Source organism: Schistosoma mansoni, assembly GCF_000237925.1.
Source record: "Schistosoma mansoni, WGS project CABG00000000 data, supercontig 0154, strain Puerto Rico, whole genome shotgun sequence".
Classification (NCBI taxonomy): Eukaryota; Metazoa; Platyhelminthes; class Trematoda; order Strigeidida; family Schistosomatidae; genus Schistosoma; species Schistosoma mansoni.
The window spans coordinates 76,827-98,833 of NW_017386049.1; the positions used below are offsets into that span (position 1 = coordinate 76,827).

At 36.6% G+C, this 22,007-nt stretch overlaps 3 protein-coding genes across 3 annotated transcripts; 2 read left to right on the top strand and 1 right to left on the bottom strand.

Moving 5' to 3' along the window:
• Window positions 1-2,951: 2,951 nt before the first annotated feature.
• Smp_173300 (hypothetical protein) lies at window positions 2,952-3,752 on the top strand (the record flags this gene model as incomplete). The annotated part of the gene is made up of 2 exons (XM_018798231.1): window positions 2,952-2,974; window positions 3,605-3,752. 2 exons carry the CDS (start codon window positions 2,952-2,954, stop codon window positions 3,750-3,752), a joined length of 171 nt encoding a protein of 56 aa, XP_018646693.1.
• A 994-nt stretch (window positions 3,753-4,746) lies between these two features.
• On the top strand, window positions 4,747-5,929 carry Smp_173290 (hypothetical protein; the record flags this gene model as incomplete). Its single annotated transcript, XM_018798242.1, has 2 exons — window positions 4,747-4,827; window positions 5,726-5,929. The coding sequence occupies 2 exons, from the start codon at window positions 4,747-4,749 to the stop codon at window positions 5,927-5,929; spliced, it is 285 nt and encodes a 94-aa protein (XP_018646694.1).
• Window positions 5,930-21,779: 15,850 nt separating this feature from the next.
• On the bottom strand, window positions 21,780-22,007 carry Smp_204800 (unnamed protein product; the record flags this gene model as incomplete). The annotated part of the gene is made up of 1 exon (XM_018798253.1): window positions 21,780-22,007. One exon carries the CDS (start codon window positions 22,005-22,007, stop codon window positions 21,780-21,782), a length of 228 nt encoding a protein of 75 aa, XP_018646695.1.

The following is a 22,007-nucleotide window of genomic DNA, read 5'->3' on the forward strand; positions in this document are numbered from 1 at the left end:
TAGGTCCTAGTTCCGGATCTCGCGAGCTGGGATCGTGGATGCGCACTGGATGAGAAGTACCACAATAGGACGAAACGGCCGTCCAGTGCATTCAGGTTTTCCATTATGGTCTAGCTTCAATTGACTCATGATCTCAACTGTATAAAATTACTAAAATCTCCACAAAACCCCCTTCTGATAATGATCATATGCTCACCAGTGACTGACTCCAAAGGGTATTTCCTAGAGTTCAGGTGAGAAGTTGTGGCCAGTGAAGCTAATCCATTTCAAGTAGGGACAGGTATCTACCTCAGTACATTGGAAGTTGGTTGCGCAATTTCGTGGATTGGTTGAGGTTAGACATTGACACCGCTGGATGCCTGCTCAGTGGTCCATCGGTTTAGTGCTCTGGCACGAGACCGATAGGTCCTGGGTTGGAGTCCAGAGAGGCGAGATCACGGACGCGCACTGACGAGGAGTCTCACAATAGGACGAAACGGCCATCCGAAGCTTCCGGGTTATCCATGGTTGTCTAGCTTCAATTGACTTATCATCTCAACTATGTAAAAATTACTAAAATCTCCACAAGACCCTCTTCTGATAACAGCAATATATTCATAGAAAAAGTTCTTTCAACTGTTCTCACAATCATTAAATTCACATGAGGAGACCTTAAATAGAAAAATGATATAAAGCAAATAATCAGAAGGGTTAGTGAAGTAAATAAATATAATCTTGATCAAACATTTGATGTAACTTGGCTATGGATTTCAATGTATACAAATGTCTCTATGTGAATCGTGAACGTACGATAAATTATTTTTGAAGTAGATAAGACATACATTACGGAAATCATCAGACTGCATCACAAGGTAAGCTTTAACCTGGAATCCTAAAAGGAAACGGAAAAGGGGAAGGTCGAAAAACACAACGTTGTGGATCGGGAGCAGATATTATTAGGATGAATAGCGACTGGAAACAACTGGAAAGGCTCTTCAGGACTGAGTTAGGAGGAGAATGCCGGAGGGCCAGTCTCCCACATTATACGAACAGTCTATGTACCTCACTTGATGTTTGCTCTGGTTGTCAGTAGAAGTATCAGCCTCAAGACTTCCGAAGGAAATTGGCTTTCATCATGAAACGTTAGAACTCATCTAAATGAAGACCGCCTAACACTCAGGGTAGAGTTTAAATGGCATGAATTGTTTTTTATGGTTAGCGCTTTCTTAGAGACTTAGACTTCTACGGGATGTAGTCGCTAACCCCATGTTCAACTCTCCTCCTTTATCCGTGCTTAGAACTGTCAGTAATCTCAGAGGGGCTTTGGATGAGATCAAACTTATAGTATTTTGTAACCTTATATTTCAAATATTATAAATCACATACCATTAATTAAATCATCATTTAATTTGCAAGACTACACCTGATCATTAATTTAACTGTATACAATTACATTTAGGTAAATAAACAATGCAAACTTTGATATGATCTCGATCATATGATGATCTTGTTACTTACTTACATCCAAAAAACAATCAATCTATATAAACAAACATAATAGAATGGTGTATAATTCACGCATTAAAAAACCAGTTTCAACGTACCATTAAGATTGTTTATTGACGTTTATGGAATGAAGATCTTCATCATGACTATTTACACCCACCGCTATTTATGAATGGTCAATTTGCGATAACTATTTAAATATAATTAAACTATGATGTAGTCATAGGTATAGGTGAACTCCTTGAAAATGTTATTAGATTTAGTAAATGGTTTACAGTTTATTCTAACAGAGATCATATTGATGATACTTCAGGTAAGTTGAACTGTTTTTAAATATGTTATACGTTTAATGACTTTAAACGTTACATTCTTTGATTGTGATTATGATGTTTGTAAATGCTTGAAGCTAGACCACTATGGAAAAGCTGGAAACACTGGATGGTCGCTTCGTTCTGAGGAGTCCCGTTATAGGACGAAACGGCCGTCCAGTGATTCCGGGTTCTCCATGATGGTCTATCTTCAATTGACTCATGATTTCAACTATGAAAATTTGTAAATTTTCAATTCTTGACTTACTGATAAATATTACATCCTAATTTCAATTTCAGTCTTATGATGAACCAAAGTAAGTTAATACTTGTTATAACAGTTTCATAATCAATTTTTCTATGCTCAATTAGACTTATGATCGTTGGAATTATGATATAGCGTTGAATAATCCTTATTTACTTACTTACTTACGCCTGTTATCCGTATTGGAGGAGCATAGTCCTCTCACTAGCATTCTCCATCCAAGTCCGTGCGGAACAATCCTTTCCAGTTGTTTCCAGTTGCTATTCATCATTTTGATATCTGCTTCCCATTTTCGACTCAGTGTATTATTTGGTCTTCCTCTTTTCCGTCTATATTCATTAATTCAGTGCAATACTAACTCCTTATTTGAAAATGTAGCTTTATTTTCAAAAATCATTTTCCACCGCTGAGTATAGATTCAATCAATCCATAACAGTTCATATTGACAAACCCATACTTACTTACGCCTGTTACTCCCAATGGAGCATATACCGCCGACCAGCATTCTCCAACCCACTCTGTCTTGGGCCTTCCATTCTAGTCCTATCCAATTTTTGCTCACTTTCCTCATATCTGTCTCCATTTCTCGGCGTAATGTGTTCTTTAGTCGTCCTCTTCTCCTTTGGCCTTCAGGATTCCATGTGAGGGCTTGTCTTTTGACACAGTTGGGCGATTTCTTCAATATGTGTCCTATCCACTTCCAGCACTTCTTCCTGATTTCTTCCTCCGCTGGAATCTGTTTTGTTAAATTATAATTGAATAGAATATAATTATTCAATGACAATATCATATTGATCTCATAAAAAGTTGATTATTTGGTGAAAATCATTCAAATTCTATCCGGATTTTTCTAAATCTATCACGATAACGACAATCTCAATTGCTATACAGATATGACTATGTTGAATCGAATAATGTACCTAACCAATTTGTATATTGTTGTTTTCAATTGCTGGTAGCTTTCTAATTATAACCTAACTTTGACAATTTGTCTCATAATATGACTAGCAAATGTTTCGATAGACAGTCAGTAAGCAACCGCTGGATGCCGGCTCAGTGGTCTAGAGGTTAAGTGCTCTGGCGCGAGACTGATTGGTCCTGAGTTTGAATCCCGCGAGGCGAGATCGTGGATGCGCACTGCTGAGGAGTCTCACAATTGGAAGATATGGCCGTCCAGTGCTTTCAGGTTTTGCATGGTGGTCTAGCTACAACTGACTCATGATCTCAACCATATAAAATTACTAAAATCTTCACCAAAACCCTCTTGTGGTAGTAAGCAATATAGTTATCTTCACTTCATAAATACCAAACCTACAATCTTAATTTTATACATTGATAAACATAAATCCTGTTGATTGTCTGTCAACGTCCGACATTATGAGAAATAGTTATAACTTCTCACTTTGAATCAGTAACTCTCTTTAGTATCCACACATTTTAAAACTAAGTACCACACAATCTGGAATACGTTATTTAAACGGATAGATTTTAAATCGGATTTTGTCTTTTGAATTTTAAACTGCAGTTCAATTTTCCATCATTTCAGGCCACCATTCGTTCGTTCACAGTTTCATTATGTCAATGTGGAGGGAATTCTTTTTGAGCCAAAGATAGTTAGTTCTGGAACGTCTGCTAACATACAAGTCTACAAAATAGGAAATTCTACTAAAGGCAAGTGGACATTGCTTTCATGATTCGGCCTACGAGTCAATTGATGTCATAAAGACTGGTAATATGCGTAAATGTAAATAAATTTGTTGAAATGTGTGTGTATATCGTTAACTTACATGGAAAATACGAGAATAATACTCAGAAGTGTTTTTGAACACGAGTTCCTAGAATAGCTGTCTATGTAACATGATCTTCAACGGCAGATGAACCGATAAATACAAAAGAAAGATGGATAACCTAAGTAATTTACTTTCGACTCTAGTAGCCACAGTTGGATGCATTGAATACATGGATTGTACTTAAACCTCACAAAACGTTCAGCAACATGTATTGTATGGCTTAGCGATCAAAATAACAGTTGTTGGAATGTAGGACTATAAATCCAGAGTTCTATTCACTGTGTCAGCCTCTTAGATTTGAAACATAGAGGAGCTCCACTGATGGATGAAACAGATGTTTATTGTATTCTGAATCCAAATGGATATGACTTATGTTGTGAAAATTCTGTGATCTCTACAAAACCCTACACTTATTATAAGCCTTGGTCTCATAACCTGTGGCTTTTATAATGTTCTCCTAAACCCTGAATTCATCATTCAGAACATTAATTTGTATTTATAACCGTAGGATATAATAAACACTTGTTTAAAAAATCTTTTTATAGAGTTGAGATCACGAAGCAATTGAAGCTAAACAACCATGGAAAACCTGGAAGCACTGGAGAGCCGTTTCCTCCCATTATGAGACTCTTCGGCAGTGCTCATCCACGATCCCGCACTTGCGAGACTCCAACCCAGGACATACCAGTCTCGCGCCGAAGCACTTAACCGATAGACCAGTGAGCCGGTATCCAACGGTGTTAATGTCTTTAATTGCCTCATGATCTCAACTCTATAAAATTACTAAAATCTTCACCAACCCCCTTGAGAAAATCTTTTGTTCACATATGTATGTCTATAATAATATGATTGTATTAAACCTTTTAATCTTCGATACTTCACAGCTCACCAAACAGAGATGATTATGAATGTTTTATTATCAAGTTCAAATGCAGAACGACAAAATATTATGCATCAGTACAACAGGATTTTAAAAAAGGTTTGTCTATGATGCCTTTTATTTAAATATTATGTAATACGTTCTCGCGCTCCGATGGTTCTTAAATGTATCTCAGAAGATGATATACGTAATGATAAATAATTTACTAGTCGCTATAACTAGTTAGAAACGAGAATCAGTAATACTTATCAGCAGACCTCAGCAAATTCCTGGAAAATGATTTCAGCAGCTTGGAAAACTAAAACTGCTTCGTCAAATGAATGTTAATTTGAAGAGTCCAAGTAGATTGTAGATAATGTTGGATAAAAGTTGGTTTAGTGGTTTATCAGTTGAGTGCTCTGGCACGAGACTGGTAGGTTCTGGGTTCGAATTTCGTGAATGTGGGATCGTTAATGCGCACTACTGAGGAGTCCCATAATAGGACGAAACGGCCGTTCAGTGCTTCTAGGTTTTCCATGGAGGTCTAGCTTCAAATAACTTATGTTTTCAACTATGAACAAGTTCAATTACTTACACCGAAATCAAGCCATCGTAACTAATTAGGACATCCTTGTAAGAAGTTCGAATGATCTCAAATGGTAGAAATTGTCTTTTATAAACGTTTATTTTCTTCACTTCAACATACTGGTATCATAATTGATGAATGCATTTCTAACTAATTTGGATGCTAAGACTATGATAACTAAATGAAATTGACATAGCTTTCTACATGTTCGAATATCAAATGATAGGTATTATAGAAGACAGTAACTTATCCTCAGTGATTTGAATGTATTCACTATATGACTTTGTAGTCAACTACGACATATCTACTATTTTTTGAGACCCATGGAGTGAAACGCTCGTTGAGTGATCTGTCTAAAAGTACGTTTCATAGCTGTCATTCGTAGCCCTATTCTATAATATTACTAACTGTCTTGTTTTCTTTACTATTTAGCCTCTATTGAACGAAAAAGAAAACATTAAATCGGGATTAATGTATCAGTTATTTGAAAACCTACTAACAGACACATCTATTTTATTAGCTGATGAATTGTACAGAGCAATAATGTCTACCGATGTACGAAGAACGACAAGTTTACTGATTGATTTCTGGGGTGATGAATTTGATCAAGTAGAAAATGCTTATAAAATATGTTAGTACATTTTAAATGCTTATTTTTTATTCCATTTCTTACCATTACATGTTGTATAAAGGTGGAAAAGAGAGCAACGATCTGGATTACGTCAGTTAGTTGAGTCAAAACCTTTAGCACCGATATTCACAAACCTATTAGAAGGAAATATTACTCCCCTTCAAGCTACTGAACTTAGTATCCAAGGGAAATTTGTGTTAGTTTCTTGATTGATAGTTACCTTGTTCAAGTCCGAACTCTAGCACTAAACTCCAGATGCATCTAGATGATTAGGGCGAAGTAAAATGAATTACATATCTTACAATTCATCACTAACTCTAACCAAAATAAATAACCATGCTTATGACAACACAGAATTGCTGACGGTTAACAATAACTAGTGTGAAATCAATAGAAATTCAGGGTTGAATGATTAGGGCAGCTTATGAATACACGTTAGGCGGACACAAACCCGTGAATTCTCATGATTCGACATCTTTCTTCATCAAATTTATTCTCGAATTTTATCAAAGTATTTTACTGTGTTTGCAGTGAAAGTTTGTAGTGACCTGATTTTCTCGACGAGAACACGATTGGTGTAACGGAAACAATTATTATTATTATAATCAAAAGTACCAGTGATTGTTCTACCGTACTAGTTTTGTTTAACTGTATCAAAATCACTTTTCGTTCGGTCGCCCTCCTTGTCCGTTCGAACGTTCTTACTCTCTGCCTTTATTGTCTGTACTCGTTGGTATGTCTCGGTATTCTTTCGATGCCACGAGATCACCAATAAATATTCTTTATCTGGACTAATTACAGTTTTCTGGTTTATGAGCTATCAAAGGAATCAAGTCGATTTCAGGCTCGTAATCTTACTGTAGTGGTGATCATAGTCAACGGAGACTCGAAGCCATCTATAAGTTCGTTCTCTGTACTGTTTGAATGTTCAACTTATATTCAGACTTAAAAGTATTAAAGAAGTAGTGCACCCTAATTATTACATTTTCATTCATTCATCAATAAATAACGTGAATTCTACAAACTCTGCTCTCTACATTGCAAATTCTGTAGAACCATTCTGGAAGTCTATAGAGAAACACTTTGGAAAATCTGTAAAATCTATTTAACATTGTGTAGTTGAAACAAGAAAAAATGAACCTAAACTAGAAGATCCAACAAAAGGTCGAGGTGTTAAACCGATAGTTAACAAAACAGCAGTTAGTGAGGTGTTCTATGACATAATGGTCGTGTTGGATCCTAAGTACGTCCAAATTTTGGGAGAACACTGAGTAACTTTTCGGTTTTTAGTATTAGTCAGACTCTTTGCATGAACAAGTGTTTATATTTCACTCAAGATGTTTAAATATTCCTAACCTTCATCGACTTTGCTTGTCGTCTTGTTATTTCATACATGAAGATTGGAGTTCGGAAGGAAACGCGTTTTCGCCTGTTATAAAAGATTCTATTCCCCAAATGCCCTGGTACGACCGAGAGTGGGTAGAGTTTGCTCTCCCTCTCCAAATGCTCTCACATGGCCACGCGTATAAAGCCTCTGTCAGGGAAGTCCTACTCACTGCCTTCTAGTGGCATTACTGTTGTTTACGAAATTGAGAAAACGGAAAGCGAATGTCCGGCGCTTTAACGGGGTTGTTGGAGAGTTGGAAAACCCTGATTCCAATATTCTTAAACTTCATTGAGTCTGCTTGTTATCTTGTTATTTCATACATACAGATTAGAGTTCGGAAGAAAATGTGCTTTCGCCTGCTAAAAAAGATTCTATTCTTAATTTTATTGTTCATTGTACAGATTATTCAAATGTGTATTTCATATTGACATTTGAAGCCATTTTAGGACAGAAAGTTATGGCAGCTACAGTTAAATAGTGTAAATTTATATTCCAGAGTTATCGTTTATGCAAACTCGGTGAGACTATGATTTATGGACGAACCATTAAGACATAAGATAACAAGTCTTTGATTTTGACGCTAAATTCATTCATCCATTTAACCAAATAGCATTTTTTCACAGTTGAAATCACAAGTCAATTGAAGCTAGACCACCATCGAAAACCTAGAAGCAATGGACGGTCGTTTCGTCCTATTATGGGACTCCTCAGCAGTGCGCGTCCACGATACCGCACTCGCGAGATTCGAACACAGGACCTACCAGTCTCGCGCGCGAGGACTTTACCTCTAGAACACTGATCCGGCATCCAACGGTGGTAATGTTCAACTTCAACCGATACGTGATTTTGAGCAACTGTTCACCAATGGTCTTTAGCGAGTTGATATCTCTACAACAGACTTGGTTGAACTCCACTGATCACTGCTTATCACTAGAATAGCGTTTTGGCACTATAGATGATGTTAGGTAGTGATAAAAACCTTAAATCTAATTCCTTAACTTAGCCATCGTGATTCTGGTTTCTCACAGTGGATTATAACCCTCACTTGGTACTAGTTATTAACTGGACACTCTCAAGGTCACTTCAACGTCGCTCAACTGTCGTTCATAAATTAAAGTTCTTCGGCAAACTCAACTTAAGCTATTAGCTAGCATCTATGCTGTTCAAAAGCATCATTAGTCGTTGCAGATACAGATCTTCTGAGAGATTTCATATAGTAGTAAACAGCCACTTGAAAATCCGTAACAATTATCATATCCTTTGTATGTACTCTCAAAGTGATCGTTAGCAATTTATACAAAAATAGTCACAAGTTCTCAACTAGCTCAGTTATAAAGTATTTTTTACTAACAATAGAGAAACTATGTTACATTACTCAGTCCATTACAAATAACAGTCTTTGTTTTAAATCCATTTAGTATTGTTTGAAGCGAAAGTTACTGCGTTCGAGTCCCAGAGTGAACATCAACTCTGAGATGCAGGTACATCTAGATGACGGGTCCCAAATAGGACGAAACGCTCGTCCTGGATCCCACTGCTAGCAACTATCCATCTTTGTTTACAAGTCTTTGTTTTAGTCTCAGAACGAAGATTTTATGGTGGCTATCCTTTACAAATGCAGAGTTTTATAAAACCTTACTTTATTATGTATTTCTAATGATTAGCTGACAACTGATGATTACACGCATATTAATCCCAGAATTTCTCTACTGGTGACAAATGTTTTCTCGGTGAAGTTATTGATTCTTGAGACGATAATGATTTTTGTACCTCGAACTATTTCTTACGATGTTGGTTTTTGTGAGCCCCCGAATGCCCTGGTACGGTCGAGAGTGGAGAGAGTCTGCTCTCTACCTCCAAATGCTCTTACATGGCCACGCGTATACAGCCTCTGTCAGGGAACTCCCACTCAGTGCCTCTCGCCACTGAGGTTCTGTTGACGAAATTGAGAGAACGAAAAGCGAATCTCCGACAGGAGCTTTAACCGGTTGGTGGACACGGAAAATCCACCTACGGGAGTCGGAAAATCCTGATTTCAAACCGATGGTGCACATAGGCTGGCTCCAGTATCCTGAGGGAACAAATGATGTATGAACCAGTTGTTGGTCACCAGCTACCATGGGACTGCATCTCCTCTCAATGCTCCACTGCCTTGTGGGTCAGACCTTTAGGTCAAAGGCTGCGAGTGTGGGCCCCTAATAAAACCACATGCTTCGGTTTGGGCACCTGGACAGCATCACATCCCTCACATAAATCGAATGAGATTTGTGCGGCGCATATGTATCTGGCGCTTCCTTGTACCAATATTTATGTGTTTAAACAAATAATAATAATCATTTTTGTGACTAATAGCAACTATGTCTAATATATCGAAATTTCAGTATTGGTTTGTGAGGATTATTATGTTTGTAATTAAGATCATGAACTGATTGATGTTAGATTCCGCTCGCGGGATCGTAGATGCGCAGTGCTGAAGAGTCTCAAATTAGAACGAGACGGCGGTTCAGTGCTTCCAAGTTTTTAATTGTGGTTTAATATCGATCGGTTCACGATCTCAATCGAAATTGAAAATTCTTTAGAAAGTTCTTATGTCAGCCTGTTGTTTGTCAAAAGATGGAATCCTCTCATCATATTTAATTTTTAATCAATCTCTTGTAACTAATCCTGTTAAGAACGTTGTTTATGAATTTTATTTTTGATTTCAGCAAAGATGTAGGACAGCAACTTGGTCAACGTCTATGTAAACTTGATCCATTTCAATTTCAAATAATGAACATGATTTATAAACGAGTATGTCTATCAATTGATACTATCAAGTTAATTTATTGATTGGTTAACATATCTACTTTTATAAATATCATTTTATTAACCTCATAGTTATTTCAAATTATGACCATCTTGACACCACTATGGGGGCTTCTTCGACACTACGGCGTGCTCGAAAAGATAGTCAATATCACACGGAACTACTATGATTGATTAAACTGCCAAAGCGTCCATGGAGGACAACTTACCGACTCAGTCGAGGTAAAGACCGGTGTTAGGCAAGGTTGCTTAATCTCACCCTTTCTCTTTCTCCTGGTGATCGACTGGATCATGAAGACGTCAACGACTGGAGGAAAGCACGGGATACAGTGGACAGGTAGGATGCAGCTAGACGATTTAGACTTCGCAGATGATCTGGCTCTTCTATCACAAACGCAATAACAAATGCAGGAGAAGACGACCAAGGTAGCAGCAGCCTCAGTAGCAGTAGGTCTCAATATAAACAAAGGGAAAAGCAAGACTCTCCGATTCAATACATCATGCATCAATCAAATTATACTTGACGGAGAAGCTTTGGAGGATGTGGAAACCTTTACATATCTGGCCAGCATCATTGGTGAACATGGCGGATCTGATGCAGATGTAAGGGCGAGGATCGGCAAAGCAAGAGAAGCATATTTACAACTGAAGAATATCTGGAACTCAAAACGATTGTCAAACAACACCAAAATCAGAATTTTCAAAACAAATGTCATGACGGTTCTACTGTATAGAGCGGAAACTTGAGGAACTACGAAGGTCATCATCCAGAAGATACAGGTGTTTATCAATAGTTGTCTACGCAAGATACTTCGGATCCGTTGATCAGACACTATCAGCAGCATTCCACTGTGGGAGACAACAAACCAGATTCCAGCGGAGGAAGAAATCAGGAAGAAGCGCTGGAAGTGGATTGTGTACACTTTGAGGGAATCATCCAATTGCGTCACGAGACAAGCCCCCACATGGAATCCTGAAGGCCAAAGGAGAAGAGGAAGACCAAAGAACACATTACGTCGAGAAATGGAGACAGACATGAGAAAAAGGAATAGAACTAGAAAAGAAGGAACCTGGACAGAGCGGTTTGGAGAATGCTGGTTTGCGGCCTATGCCCCATTGGGAGTAAAAGGTGTAAGTAAAGTAAGTAAGTATGACCATCTTGAGACAGATTCTTAATCTTTGAATCTTTTCTGATGTATTGATTTTTCTTTGTTTATTTGTTTCTTCCTATCCATATGTTGTTTCGAAGAAACCCGTTAGACAATTTGCTGAAGTTTTTGAAAGTTGGACGTCTGGTCAACTGCATAATATTTTAGTAGCAATATGCAAGTACTATCAATCTAGTATACGTTTTCTCAAGTAAATAGAAACGTTTAAATTGAATGGACCTCATTTTCAGCGTATATATCATTTACCTCATTTTGAATGCTCAAGGAAATACCTCCTGAATAACTACAGCATAATCCATGAATATCCATCTCATCCAAATAAGTTGTTAATAGGTATTTGTAAGCACGTTTAACAGTTATACTATATAGTGATATATATATGCAACTCTGCGTGGAGTTCCTCTGGAGCTACAGCCAGTTCCAATTCCAGAATTAAAAAGAAAAGGATTGAGTATGGGGTTTGCGACCCCATCCCATAGAAAACTAACTCTCTAAGAAAAAACACTATCCCAAAAATATGTATCTACTGTTATAAAAATCACGTAAGAATTAATCAAAATACATAAACTATATACTACGTAGATCATCTAATATTAACCAAAAAAATTTATTATTTATTTAAACACATAAATATTTGTACAAAGGGGGTCCACATATATATGCACCACACAAATCTCATTTGATTTATATGAGGGATGTGATACTGCCCGGGTGCCCAAACTGAAGCAGGTGGTTTTCTTAAGGAGCCACGCCCGGAGCATTCGACCTAAAGGTCTGATCACAAGGCAGTGGAGCATCGTGGAGATGCAGTTCCATGGTAGCCGGTGACCAACGATTCACTCATACTCCATTTGTTCCCTCAGGATACTGGAGCCAGCTCATGTGCATCATTGGTTTGAAATCAGGGTTTTCCAACTCCCCTAAGGTGGACTTGCAGTGTCGACCAACCCGGTTAAAGCGCCGGACATTCGCTTTTTGTCTTCTTAATTTCGTAAACAATGCCGGTGCCACGAGAAGGCAGTGAGTAGGACTTCCTCGACAGAGGCTATATACGCGTGACTATGTGAGAGCATTTGGAGAGGGAGAGTGGACTCTCCCCTCTCTCGGCCGTACCAGGACATTTAGGGGCAAAAAAGGAAAAAGATTAAAGAATAAAGTGAATAACAAAATTTTCAATTTGTGATCAGGATACAAAAAAGAGAACGATTTAGTTTCTTTTCAAGTAACAGTTTTACGAACAATTTGTAAATAAAAGTTTTGTGTTTCAATGAAAATAAAAACACGATGATGGAGAAGATTTGTAGCTCAGGTGAGTGATTTTGATGAAGACTCCGCGACCAAACTATCCCGCTCAGAGAACGAAATTCCATTTAAAAAAAACACAAAGTTTTTTTGGTAAGTTCCTGTTTATTATGGAAATGATCCAGTACAATAAAAGCTCCATTTCATTAGTCAGTCAGGTACTCAGTCAGTCAGTCATCTACAACGTAGGACCAGGCATATTTATGCATAGGTACAAGTTGCCATACCTCGTTATCACAACAAGATGAACACCGGATTCATAGAATTAGTTAATTTAGTGGTGGTAGTATATAAAAGATAGGTTGTACATAAGGATATAGTATAGGAAGGAAGAAAGTTATGAAACAATTTTGATCTCATAGTTTAAGGGAAGATAAAGAGTGTATACACCTACGCGATTGTGATCGATTCTGAGCCATGTTACCTAGAGTCTCCAATCATTGGTTACGATAGTCACGATAGTCAGGTACTAATCAACCACCACTTCCTATTTTTGATCAGGTGAGGGATATATTACTTGACGTATCTTATATAGTGTCCACATGAAATCCGTAATTTACTTGGCATAATTAAAACACGAGAATTATCTGATTTTTATTCATCTACTTAAAATCATGGTAAACAATTTTGTGGAGTTGGATACGAAGGGATCTCTTTTCAACGGTTGTACAGCTTGATAATAATTTCGTTGAAAAGAGATCTCCTAGTATCCAACTCCTGAGAAAATAACCGAAGCTCTTACAATCCATGAACTTAAACCAAAACAATTTTGTGGTTGAAAATAAACCTTAATATTTAAAACAACATCTAAGAAGTCTTCATTTTCATAAGCTTGTCTCAGCCGTCTGAGGAGATTGCTATCCGGATCTAATAGCTAGAGCTTTAAATCCTAAAAAAATATGCCCAGCCACTCCCTTACACTGGCCAACTTCAGGGTCAACTTGTCAATAATATGATGATGTAATTTGAATAATGTTCACTTATTTTATCTACACATCTTAATATTGTCATTACCATTATTATCACACTTGCTAACCTTTCTAGAGAAATTTATTCAGCATCCATCCTTATCTACTATATCTGACCTAATTCATATTATTCCATATATTACGTAATTTCTGATTTGTAATCCCATTTTTCTATCTCTCACCCCCTTGTGAACTATAAATATTCTGATCACTTATCTCACAATTTCATTTCACTTATAAACTGATCCAAGTTAACACTTTATATATTAGTCATTCCAACATTAACGATTTGATTAGATTTTATATTCAGATAGGGGTTTTGTGGAGATTTCAGTATTTTCATAGTTCAAAGCATGAGTCAATTGAAGGTAGACCATCATGGAAAACCTGGAAGCACTGGACGACCGTTTCGTCCTATTGTGAGACTCCTCAGCAGTGCGCATCCACGATTCCGCCCCGCTAGACTCGAACTCAGGACCTATCAGTGTAGCGCAACCGCTTTACTTCTGGCACCACTGAGCCGGCCGGCATCCGATGGTGTTTGTGTCCAACTTCAACCAATCCACGAAGTTGAGCAACTGCTCATCAAATGGTCTTCAGTGAGTTCCTACCTCACAACAGACGTGATTTGAACTCCACTGCTTCTCACTCCTTGGTGGTCTAGCTTCAATTGACTCATGCTTTCAACTATGAAAATACTAAATCTTCACAAAACTCGTTCTGATTGTAATTCTAGTTAAACATAAAACGTTAGGCCAGTTCAACATTCACAATTAAACGATTAGCTAATTTTCCATATTTAGTAAACACGAGGTAAGTGAACAAACTAAATCACCATTTGTCAGCAATAGCATACATCAGGTTGGTAAAGCAAATACATCTGTAGAAACCGTTTCTACGTGCTAAAGTATGTCTATGACAGTTCCTGGAATTCTTGGAACACAAAAAAATATACAAATATCATCTTGCAATTCTGCTTGGAAAATTGTATAAAGTGTAGAGTACCATAGCTTAAAAACCAATCTTGAAATGAAAGTCTTATACATTCAATTTAATAAATATCTGTTCAGTGTTTATTTTACTACTAACTGATACCGACCACATACTCAATGAGAGGTAAAAGAAAGTAAAGAAATTAATTGTGCTCAACATGGTTAACAGTGCTAAAATTGAATCCATGGTGACGAGTTTGGTATACTTCGGGTGACGTTTCTGCTACTTTTATTTTATAGTTAAGATAATGAGTCAGTTGAAGCTAGACCACCATGGAAAACCTGAAAACACTGGACGGCCGTTTCGTCCTATTATGAGAGTCCTCAGCAGTGCGCATCCACGAACCCGCACTCCAGCTTCAATTGACTCATGATTTAAACTATGAAAATACTGAAATCTCCACAAAACCCCTTCTGAACTTTTATTTTAAACAGGATGATTGATCTAGTATCATAATTATCAAATTATACTCATCGTTGGCTTGACGTTTTCTTGAGTACTGTTGTGTAGTCCAGCACAACTTCTATTTATGTATATTTAATTTCAGATAATCATTCTATTAACAAACAAATGTACTTTGCAAAGTTAATTCATGATGAGCTTCATAAAGAACTCATTGATGTTCTGGGTGTTCAACGTTTCCTACTTTTCCGTTCTGAAGTAAGTTTATACAGATTACGTAAAACATTTTCAATGTTAACATTTATTCAATTTATTGGGACGGAAGTATAAAAGTGAGAAAACTATTCGAATCTTGATAATTTGTATCTACATAGATTCACATGTCTTTCAAACCATGTGAATCATATAGTAAACACATTTTTCTGGAGTTGACAAACAATCATTTGTGCTGTAATGAATTCGACAGTCTAGAATGTAAAAAGAGAGAGAAATACCTAGTGAGCGGATTCATGTGAGCTATTGAATTTCAGATTCATGTTTCCGTGGCTTCATGTTTATGCCTTAAAACAGAGGTTTTGTTTTTGGACCCCAGTAGGTTCTTGAATGTACACTATTGAGTATTATTGTATTGAACAAGAACACAAGTGAGGACAATCGAATGCATTGAAGGACAAGCGTTACAGACTATCTCACTAAATTCTGATAACCATACAACAAGCAGTCAATTTGCAAGTTAACAACCAATTATCTCAATGTTCACTGTTCCTTCCGTAAATATCAGTTCATCTTCTTTAATTCCATTGTTCGTGCATTTTCCTACCAATCACCCTTCATTTCGGTTCTCTTCTTATTGGTCTTCTGCCAAAATACATTCTATGTCTGACCATCGCCATATACTACTTATATGGATATAAGTAGACCACACTACAGTATCATACTGGAGCGAAATACATCTGTGATGCTATCTGGTTTTCTGTAGATGTCACCTCAGATCGGTTCATGATATCAATAACAATCATAAATTATTTTTAAACTGTGATCAGCATAAATCCTTTTTCTCTCCATTGTTGACAGAAGAGCTTTATCGGCGAGACTAAACTGTACTGCCGAGACAATCAGAAACTTTCGCAGGTTTTCAAGGTCACAGCGCTAAGTTTGGTACCTGATGCTTACGTATGGTCGGTTTACAGCGGATTTTAGGGAAGACGTGATAATTCAGCATCTACAAGAGAAGTGATCATAAGATTTTGGCGCTAAATCCAATTATCCATTTGGATGAATAGAGTTTTGGCATTATAGCTGATGTCAGTTCGTGATGAAAAACCCAAGTATAATTCCTAGCCTTAACCGTGAACTGTAAATCATAATTTGAATTCTTCACACAGGTTTATAAGCCTCATTTGGTCTTAGTTATTATGTTGACACTCTCAGGATCACTCTAGCGTCGCTCAAAAGTCGTCCATAACTTATAGTCTCACTCTTAACCCTAAACCGTAAACCATACCAATATACCAACAACATAGAAGCTGTGTGGTCGAGGCTAATAGAATTTTTCAGACTTTATCATGGTTTCAGAGGTCGACTACTATGGAGCCATATGGATGTGTTCCTGTACCGTATGCACTATGATTTTAGAACTTGTGAACCCATATCTGACCTTGAGAAGTTTTTGAGTCATGTAAAAGAACAGTATCCCCTTTAATTTTTGGGTTTTGTATTATATATTTCACTGTATACCAACTGTCTTCTGATTGGCTAATATTTCTTAAGGTCATTTAAGATTCGTTCAAAGGTCGGCAGTATAGTTTAGTCTCGCCGGTTTGTCTTTTTTACATGGTCTCAATACAGAAGCTAAGTGATTCCAGTTTTCAACCTGTTAACATATCACTAATCAGTTCAAATGATGAGATTCATATGATCAATATATTGTTCTAAGCTGGTGAATAATTTTTGTCCACTGATAAATTCGATATTCTAGAACGTTAACAAATGAGATAACACAGATTTCGAACTTGGTGAGTTACTTAAACCTTTGAACTGATTATTTCTCCTACCACCTAAATATTTCGACAAGTTATCTTTTTTTGTATTTACATATCATTTATGAAGATTCTTTGCACGACCTTTTCAGTCAAGTTAGCGTCAAATCACTTAACGATGTTAAAAATTACAATCCGAGACTTCGGAATCGCTGGGAATATGCGTTGAAGAGAATAACAGTTAATCAAGTATCGATTCTCAAACTGTTATTTTTCAAATTCCCATCACTAAATGGTATAGAGGACTATCTTAAATTAATACTAAATGCAAACATGTAACGTATATGTGGTTCAAACATAATTCCAGAATCATAGTTGAATGACTTATATGACGATTATTTAGTATTGTGGTGTGGTTACTTATTTTCACATAAGTAGTATATGGTGTAAGTCAGGCATTGAATGTATTTTGGCAGATGCTCGATTACAAAAGAATAGGAACGAAGCACAATCAGTATGAAAATGCATGAATGACTGATATTTGCTGAGGGAACAGTCAAGATTGAGATAATTGATTGTTTTGCAAGTTAACTGTCAACTGTATGGTTATCAGATTTTTGTGAGACAGTCTATAATTTGTGCTTAAATACATTCGATTGTCCCCGCCTGTGTTCTCATTCACTACAGTATTGCCACATGTCTTATATGTTTGTCATCAGTAGCGATCAAGCAATAAGAAAACGTGCGGCATCAGTGTAGCCTAATTTGCAAATAGTGTTAATCAAAATCTGTATGTTTTAAGTTCCTAGACGACAGTCTCAAGTGTGTAACACACTTGAATAAATACAACTATGTTTATTTTATCGATAGTTATGTGACTCTGGTTTGCATACCATATGCACTTACTGTTTTCCTTTATGAACCACTACTTCGTTGTTACTGCCTCTAATGGTTTACTTGAAACTATACGTGGCAATCTAAATATATATGAATATAACTTTCTATCATTACTGTCTAATCAAAATGTGACTAATTTTCTTGATTAATCCTCATTAGAGTTAAACTTTCATTATTGATGTAGGAATATTTGTGACATTAGATGTGCTTCATCGCTTATTATTGATCATTGTTATTCTAAATCTACTCCATGTATATTGCAAGCTTAGAAAGAGAATATTAAAACATCAAATAGAGGAAGTTCAATACAGGAATTACTCAAAATAAAATGTCCAAGATCTGAAACATATACTACGTACGTCAAACCGAGATTCATTCTTACTTACTTACGTACGCCTGTTACCCCTCGTCGAAGAGCATAGGCCGCTCACCAGCATTGTCCATCCAACTCTGTCCTGAGCCTTCCTTTCCAGTTCTTTCCAGTTATTATTCATCCTTTTCATATCTGCTTCTATTTCCCGATGTAATGTGTTCTTCGGCCTTCCTCTTTTCCGCTTCCCTTCCAGATACCAAGTAAGGGATTGCCTTGTAATGTACATTGGTGATTGCCGTAATGTGTGTCCGATCCACTTCCAACGTCTTTTCCTAATTTCCTCATCAGTTGGAAGCTGGTTTGTCCTCTCTCACAAATAACTTATTCGAAAACATAATTAATGTTAACACTTATTCTAAATTCTGCTTTGACATTTACTTTTCTAATGAGACTATTGTAGAACGTTTTGACCAACAAACATTCCTGCAATTAAGCAGACGTCATAGTAAAAAGAAACAATTTACAAATAGGGAAACTCCGCTGAAGTTGAAAAGCCAAATGGTCTGACGAACCAAAAAATAAAATACGTGAATCCAGTGTCTACTAAGAAACTCTTATCTCGTAGAAATTTTTCAGTTAGCTAAGAAATACGATAATGTCGAATTTTAGTTGAAAATTTTGGAACTTGAATAAAATTTTTATAAGCCTATCCTCCAATTTCATGCTTTCGTGCCCGCAAGTTTTAAGAAGAGTTGTATCTCAAATTGTACTGAAATTGAGGACTAAAAATGAATACAGTCTCTTAAAGTGTCTCAATGTTTATGACCTGAAGAAATTCCAAACCTCTTTCTTGAGAAGTGCGCTGACATTCTGTGCGATCGATACAACAGCAGTTTTAACGAATCTTTTTATGCCAAAAATGTGAAGAAAGATAAAGATAATTCCGATAGCAAAGAAAGTATTTAGAGGTGAAAAAGCTAAATTGAGACAATAGCAGTAACTCATTTTTGTCTTGGTTGTTTGAATGTTCTCATTCACGTTTGGGACTGCAATTGATCAGCCTCTTATTGGCATGTGTGCATTCTATACGGATTGTCTTGATATTGCACTGGAGTGAACATCAAATCGGAGATGCAGGTACATCCAGGTGACAAGTTTTAAACAGAATGGATCGCGCATTGTGAGTTCCACTACTAGCCACCATTCATCTCTGCTTGAAATAGCAATAGATTTAATCTTCCTCAAGACTATCGGAACATTATTTGTACCAATGCTTAAGCCAGTAATAAAAGAGTTATACCTATCCATATTAAATTATTTACAAATGCAAAATACCTACTCTGAATACTGCTGTTGTTTTGCATCATAATATGATGTTCGGTTTGGAAAAGCGTATGAAGTATGTTCTATGCTCGTGTCTACACGATATCTCTTGATTTGACTTTCAAGGTGGGTCACTTCAATAAGGATAGCTGGTTAACTGGTTGACTATGTTTTTATTTCACTGGAAAAAAAAACATTATTCTATGTTCAGTGGAAAGTGTTTTTAATCAATATTTAAGGTCTGCTAGAAGGAACTGATTTTCTTCTTAACGTTTTCATGTTTTTATTTTGCATGACATACTAGTTATAGAGAACAGTTTTATCAGTTTTATGGGTGATCTCACTGTATGTGAACCAATTTCAGTCTCTTTAGGTTCTTTAGCAATGAATGAGTTTCCCTTAAATGATGTTCTTTTCCAAATAGTCTGACAGCTAATCCTTCTAAATGTCAAAGTAACAATTTATTCCTGAAACCAGAGCAAAACGTAAACAAACTATTGGAATCCGATAAAAGTTGTACTATTCCAGATCGTGTACAAAAACCGTCGAAGGTCTTTTATCTTGGTGCAATGATCCCGTCTTATCTCTCTTGGTCTTCTCATGTTTTACTGTTATCAATGAAAATTTTCCGTGTGACTTACTATATAAACGAGCTACGTGTTTTTGACATTAGTGGACATTTAGTTTTACGATTTGTAGGTTTTCGTATACTACTTATTATTCTTTAATCTTCTTCATTATTCTTTCCTTTTGAAAAAAGATTTTTATTTATTGCGCAAACTGCTGAAGGCAGCTTTCAGGGTGTGTAATAAATCTTTTGAGGTTATTATTATAGTTCTAAATAAATTTTTAAAATCATGCAAACTCCTGTCAGGTGTTGTCTAATCAGCTACTATTCATCCACTACATTCTTATCTTAATTCTTTTATATCTTCTGGTGGAACGAAACGATAATATATTAGATTCCATACACTCAAGCGAAGGTATAAAAGCCTTCAAATGCCCTGGTACGGCCAAGAGTGGTGAGAGTCCGCTCTGCCTTTCGAAATGCTCCCACATAGCCACGCGTATATAGCCTCTGCCAGCGAAGTCCTACTCACTACCTTCTAGCAACACGGGTGTTGTTTACGAAATGGAGAGGACGAACAGCGAACGGCCGGCGCTTTAACCGAGTTGGTGGACACGGAAAGTCCACCTATGGGGAGATGGAAAACCCTGATTCCAAACAAATGGTGCACATGGGCTTCAATATTCTACATTTTTTTACTTCTATGGAACGAATAAGCCATCAACAGATATTCAACGACAATTTCAATGGATTTACAGTTTTCATACAATGTCCGTTTATCTACGTTTTTGGTTCAGAAGGAGTTTTGTGGCGATTTCAGTATTTTCATCCTTGAAATCATGAGTCAATTGAAGCTACACCATCATGAAAACCTGGAAGCACTGGAAGGCCATTTCGTCCTATTATGGGACTCCTCAGTAGTGCGTTTTGTCTTGTATTTTTGTTCTAACTCCATTTTAATGACAAGTATAAGTTGTATTTATGATTCTTACTTTATTATATTTCAGATAGATTTGCATACAATAGATAAGGTGTATAAAGCTAAATATGGAATATATCTGTCGGATGATGTGAAACGAATTTACTATGGTGAATATGCTGATGCTTTGTTAAAACTTTTGAAAAAAGAAGAAATCCCAGATATATATCAACATTCAATACCATTACCATTACCTCCATTACTTCACGCGATTGAACCTTGAATGATGTTCATCCTCTTTTATAACTTCGTGGACTTTTTTGAAATAAGTTGTATGTACGGACAAGTTCTTGACGTTTGTGTTGCTTACAAAATGTCAGTAGTAAAGTTATGTAAACGAATTATTCTTTTTGAAATTAACGCTTGATAATATAAAAAAATAGATACCAGTCAGTTTAAACAAATTTGTTTAAACTCTAGCGATAAAAACTCTGACCTGGATGGTTTGATCGTGGACATTTCATCGTTCTTCTGAACGACATCATCAGTGAAAACTTCAGGTGGAAGTGAAGTTTTCGAATTCCTTCACATACAGCTCACAGCTTGTCCTGTAGACCTAGGTGTTCATTGGTTTTTGTTGACCTTAAACCTGTCGTTGTTTACTTCTTTATCTTGATTGTATCTCCCATTGCTTTAGTTTCTGATTCTATGATTGTTCATAATTTAAAAAGCTATTTTTGTTTTATACTAAGAAAGATGATCTGAGGGTTCACTGTCGAGGCAATTACTTCATTACTATAAGATGTATCGTTCAATGTTTATATCGTTCATTACAATCTGCTAGTATATATCGCCAATTGTATGTGATCGTGCATATCAAGCAAAGAACAGTTCTTCACTTTGAACAAACAGAGTTTAAAAGCTGCTAGGGTAGAAACTCTACAACCATGAACTCGTTGTAGCATTTTAAAAACAAACTCTTGAATCGAAGTCTTCAGATTATCTGAAGGTAATGAAATTATTCGTGTGTTTTTGTCCGTACACGTTTCCATTATCAT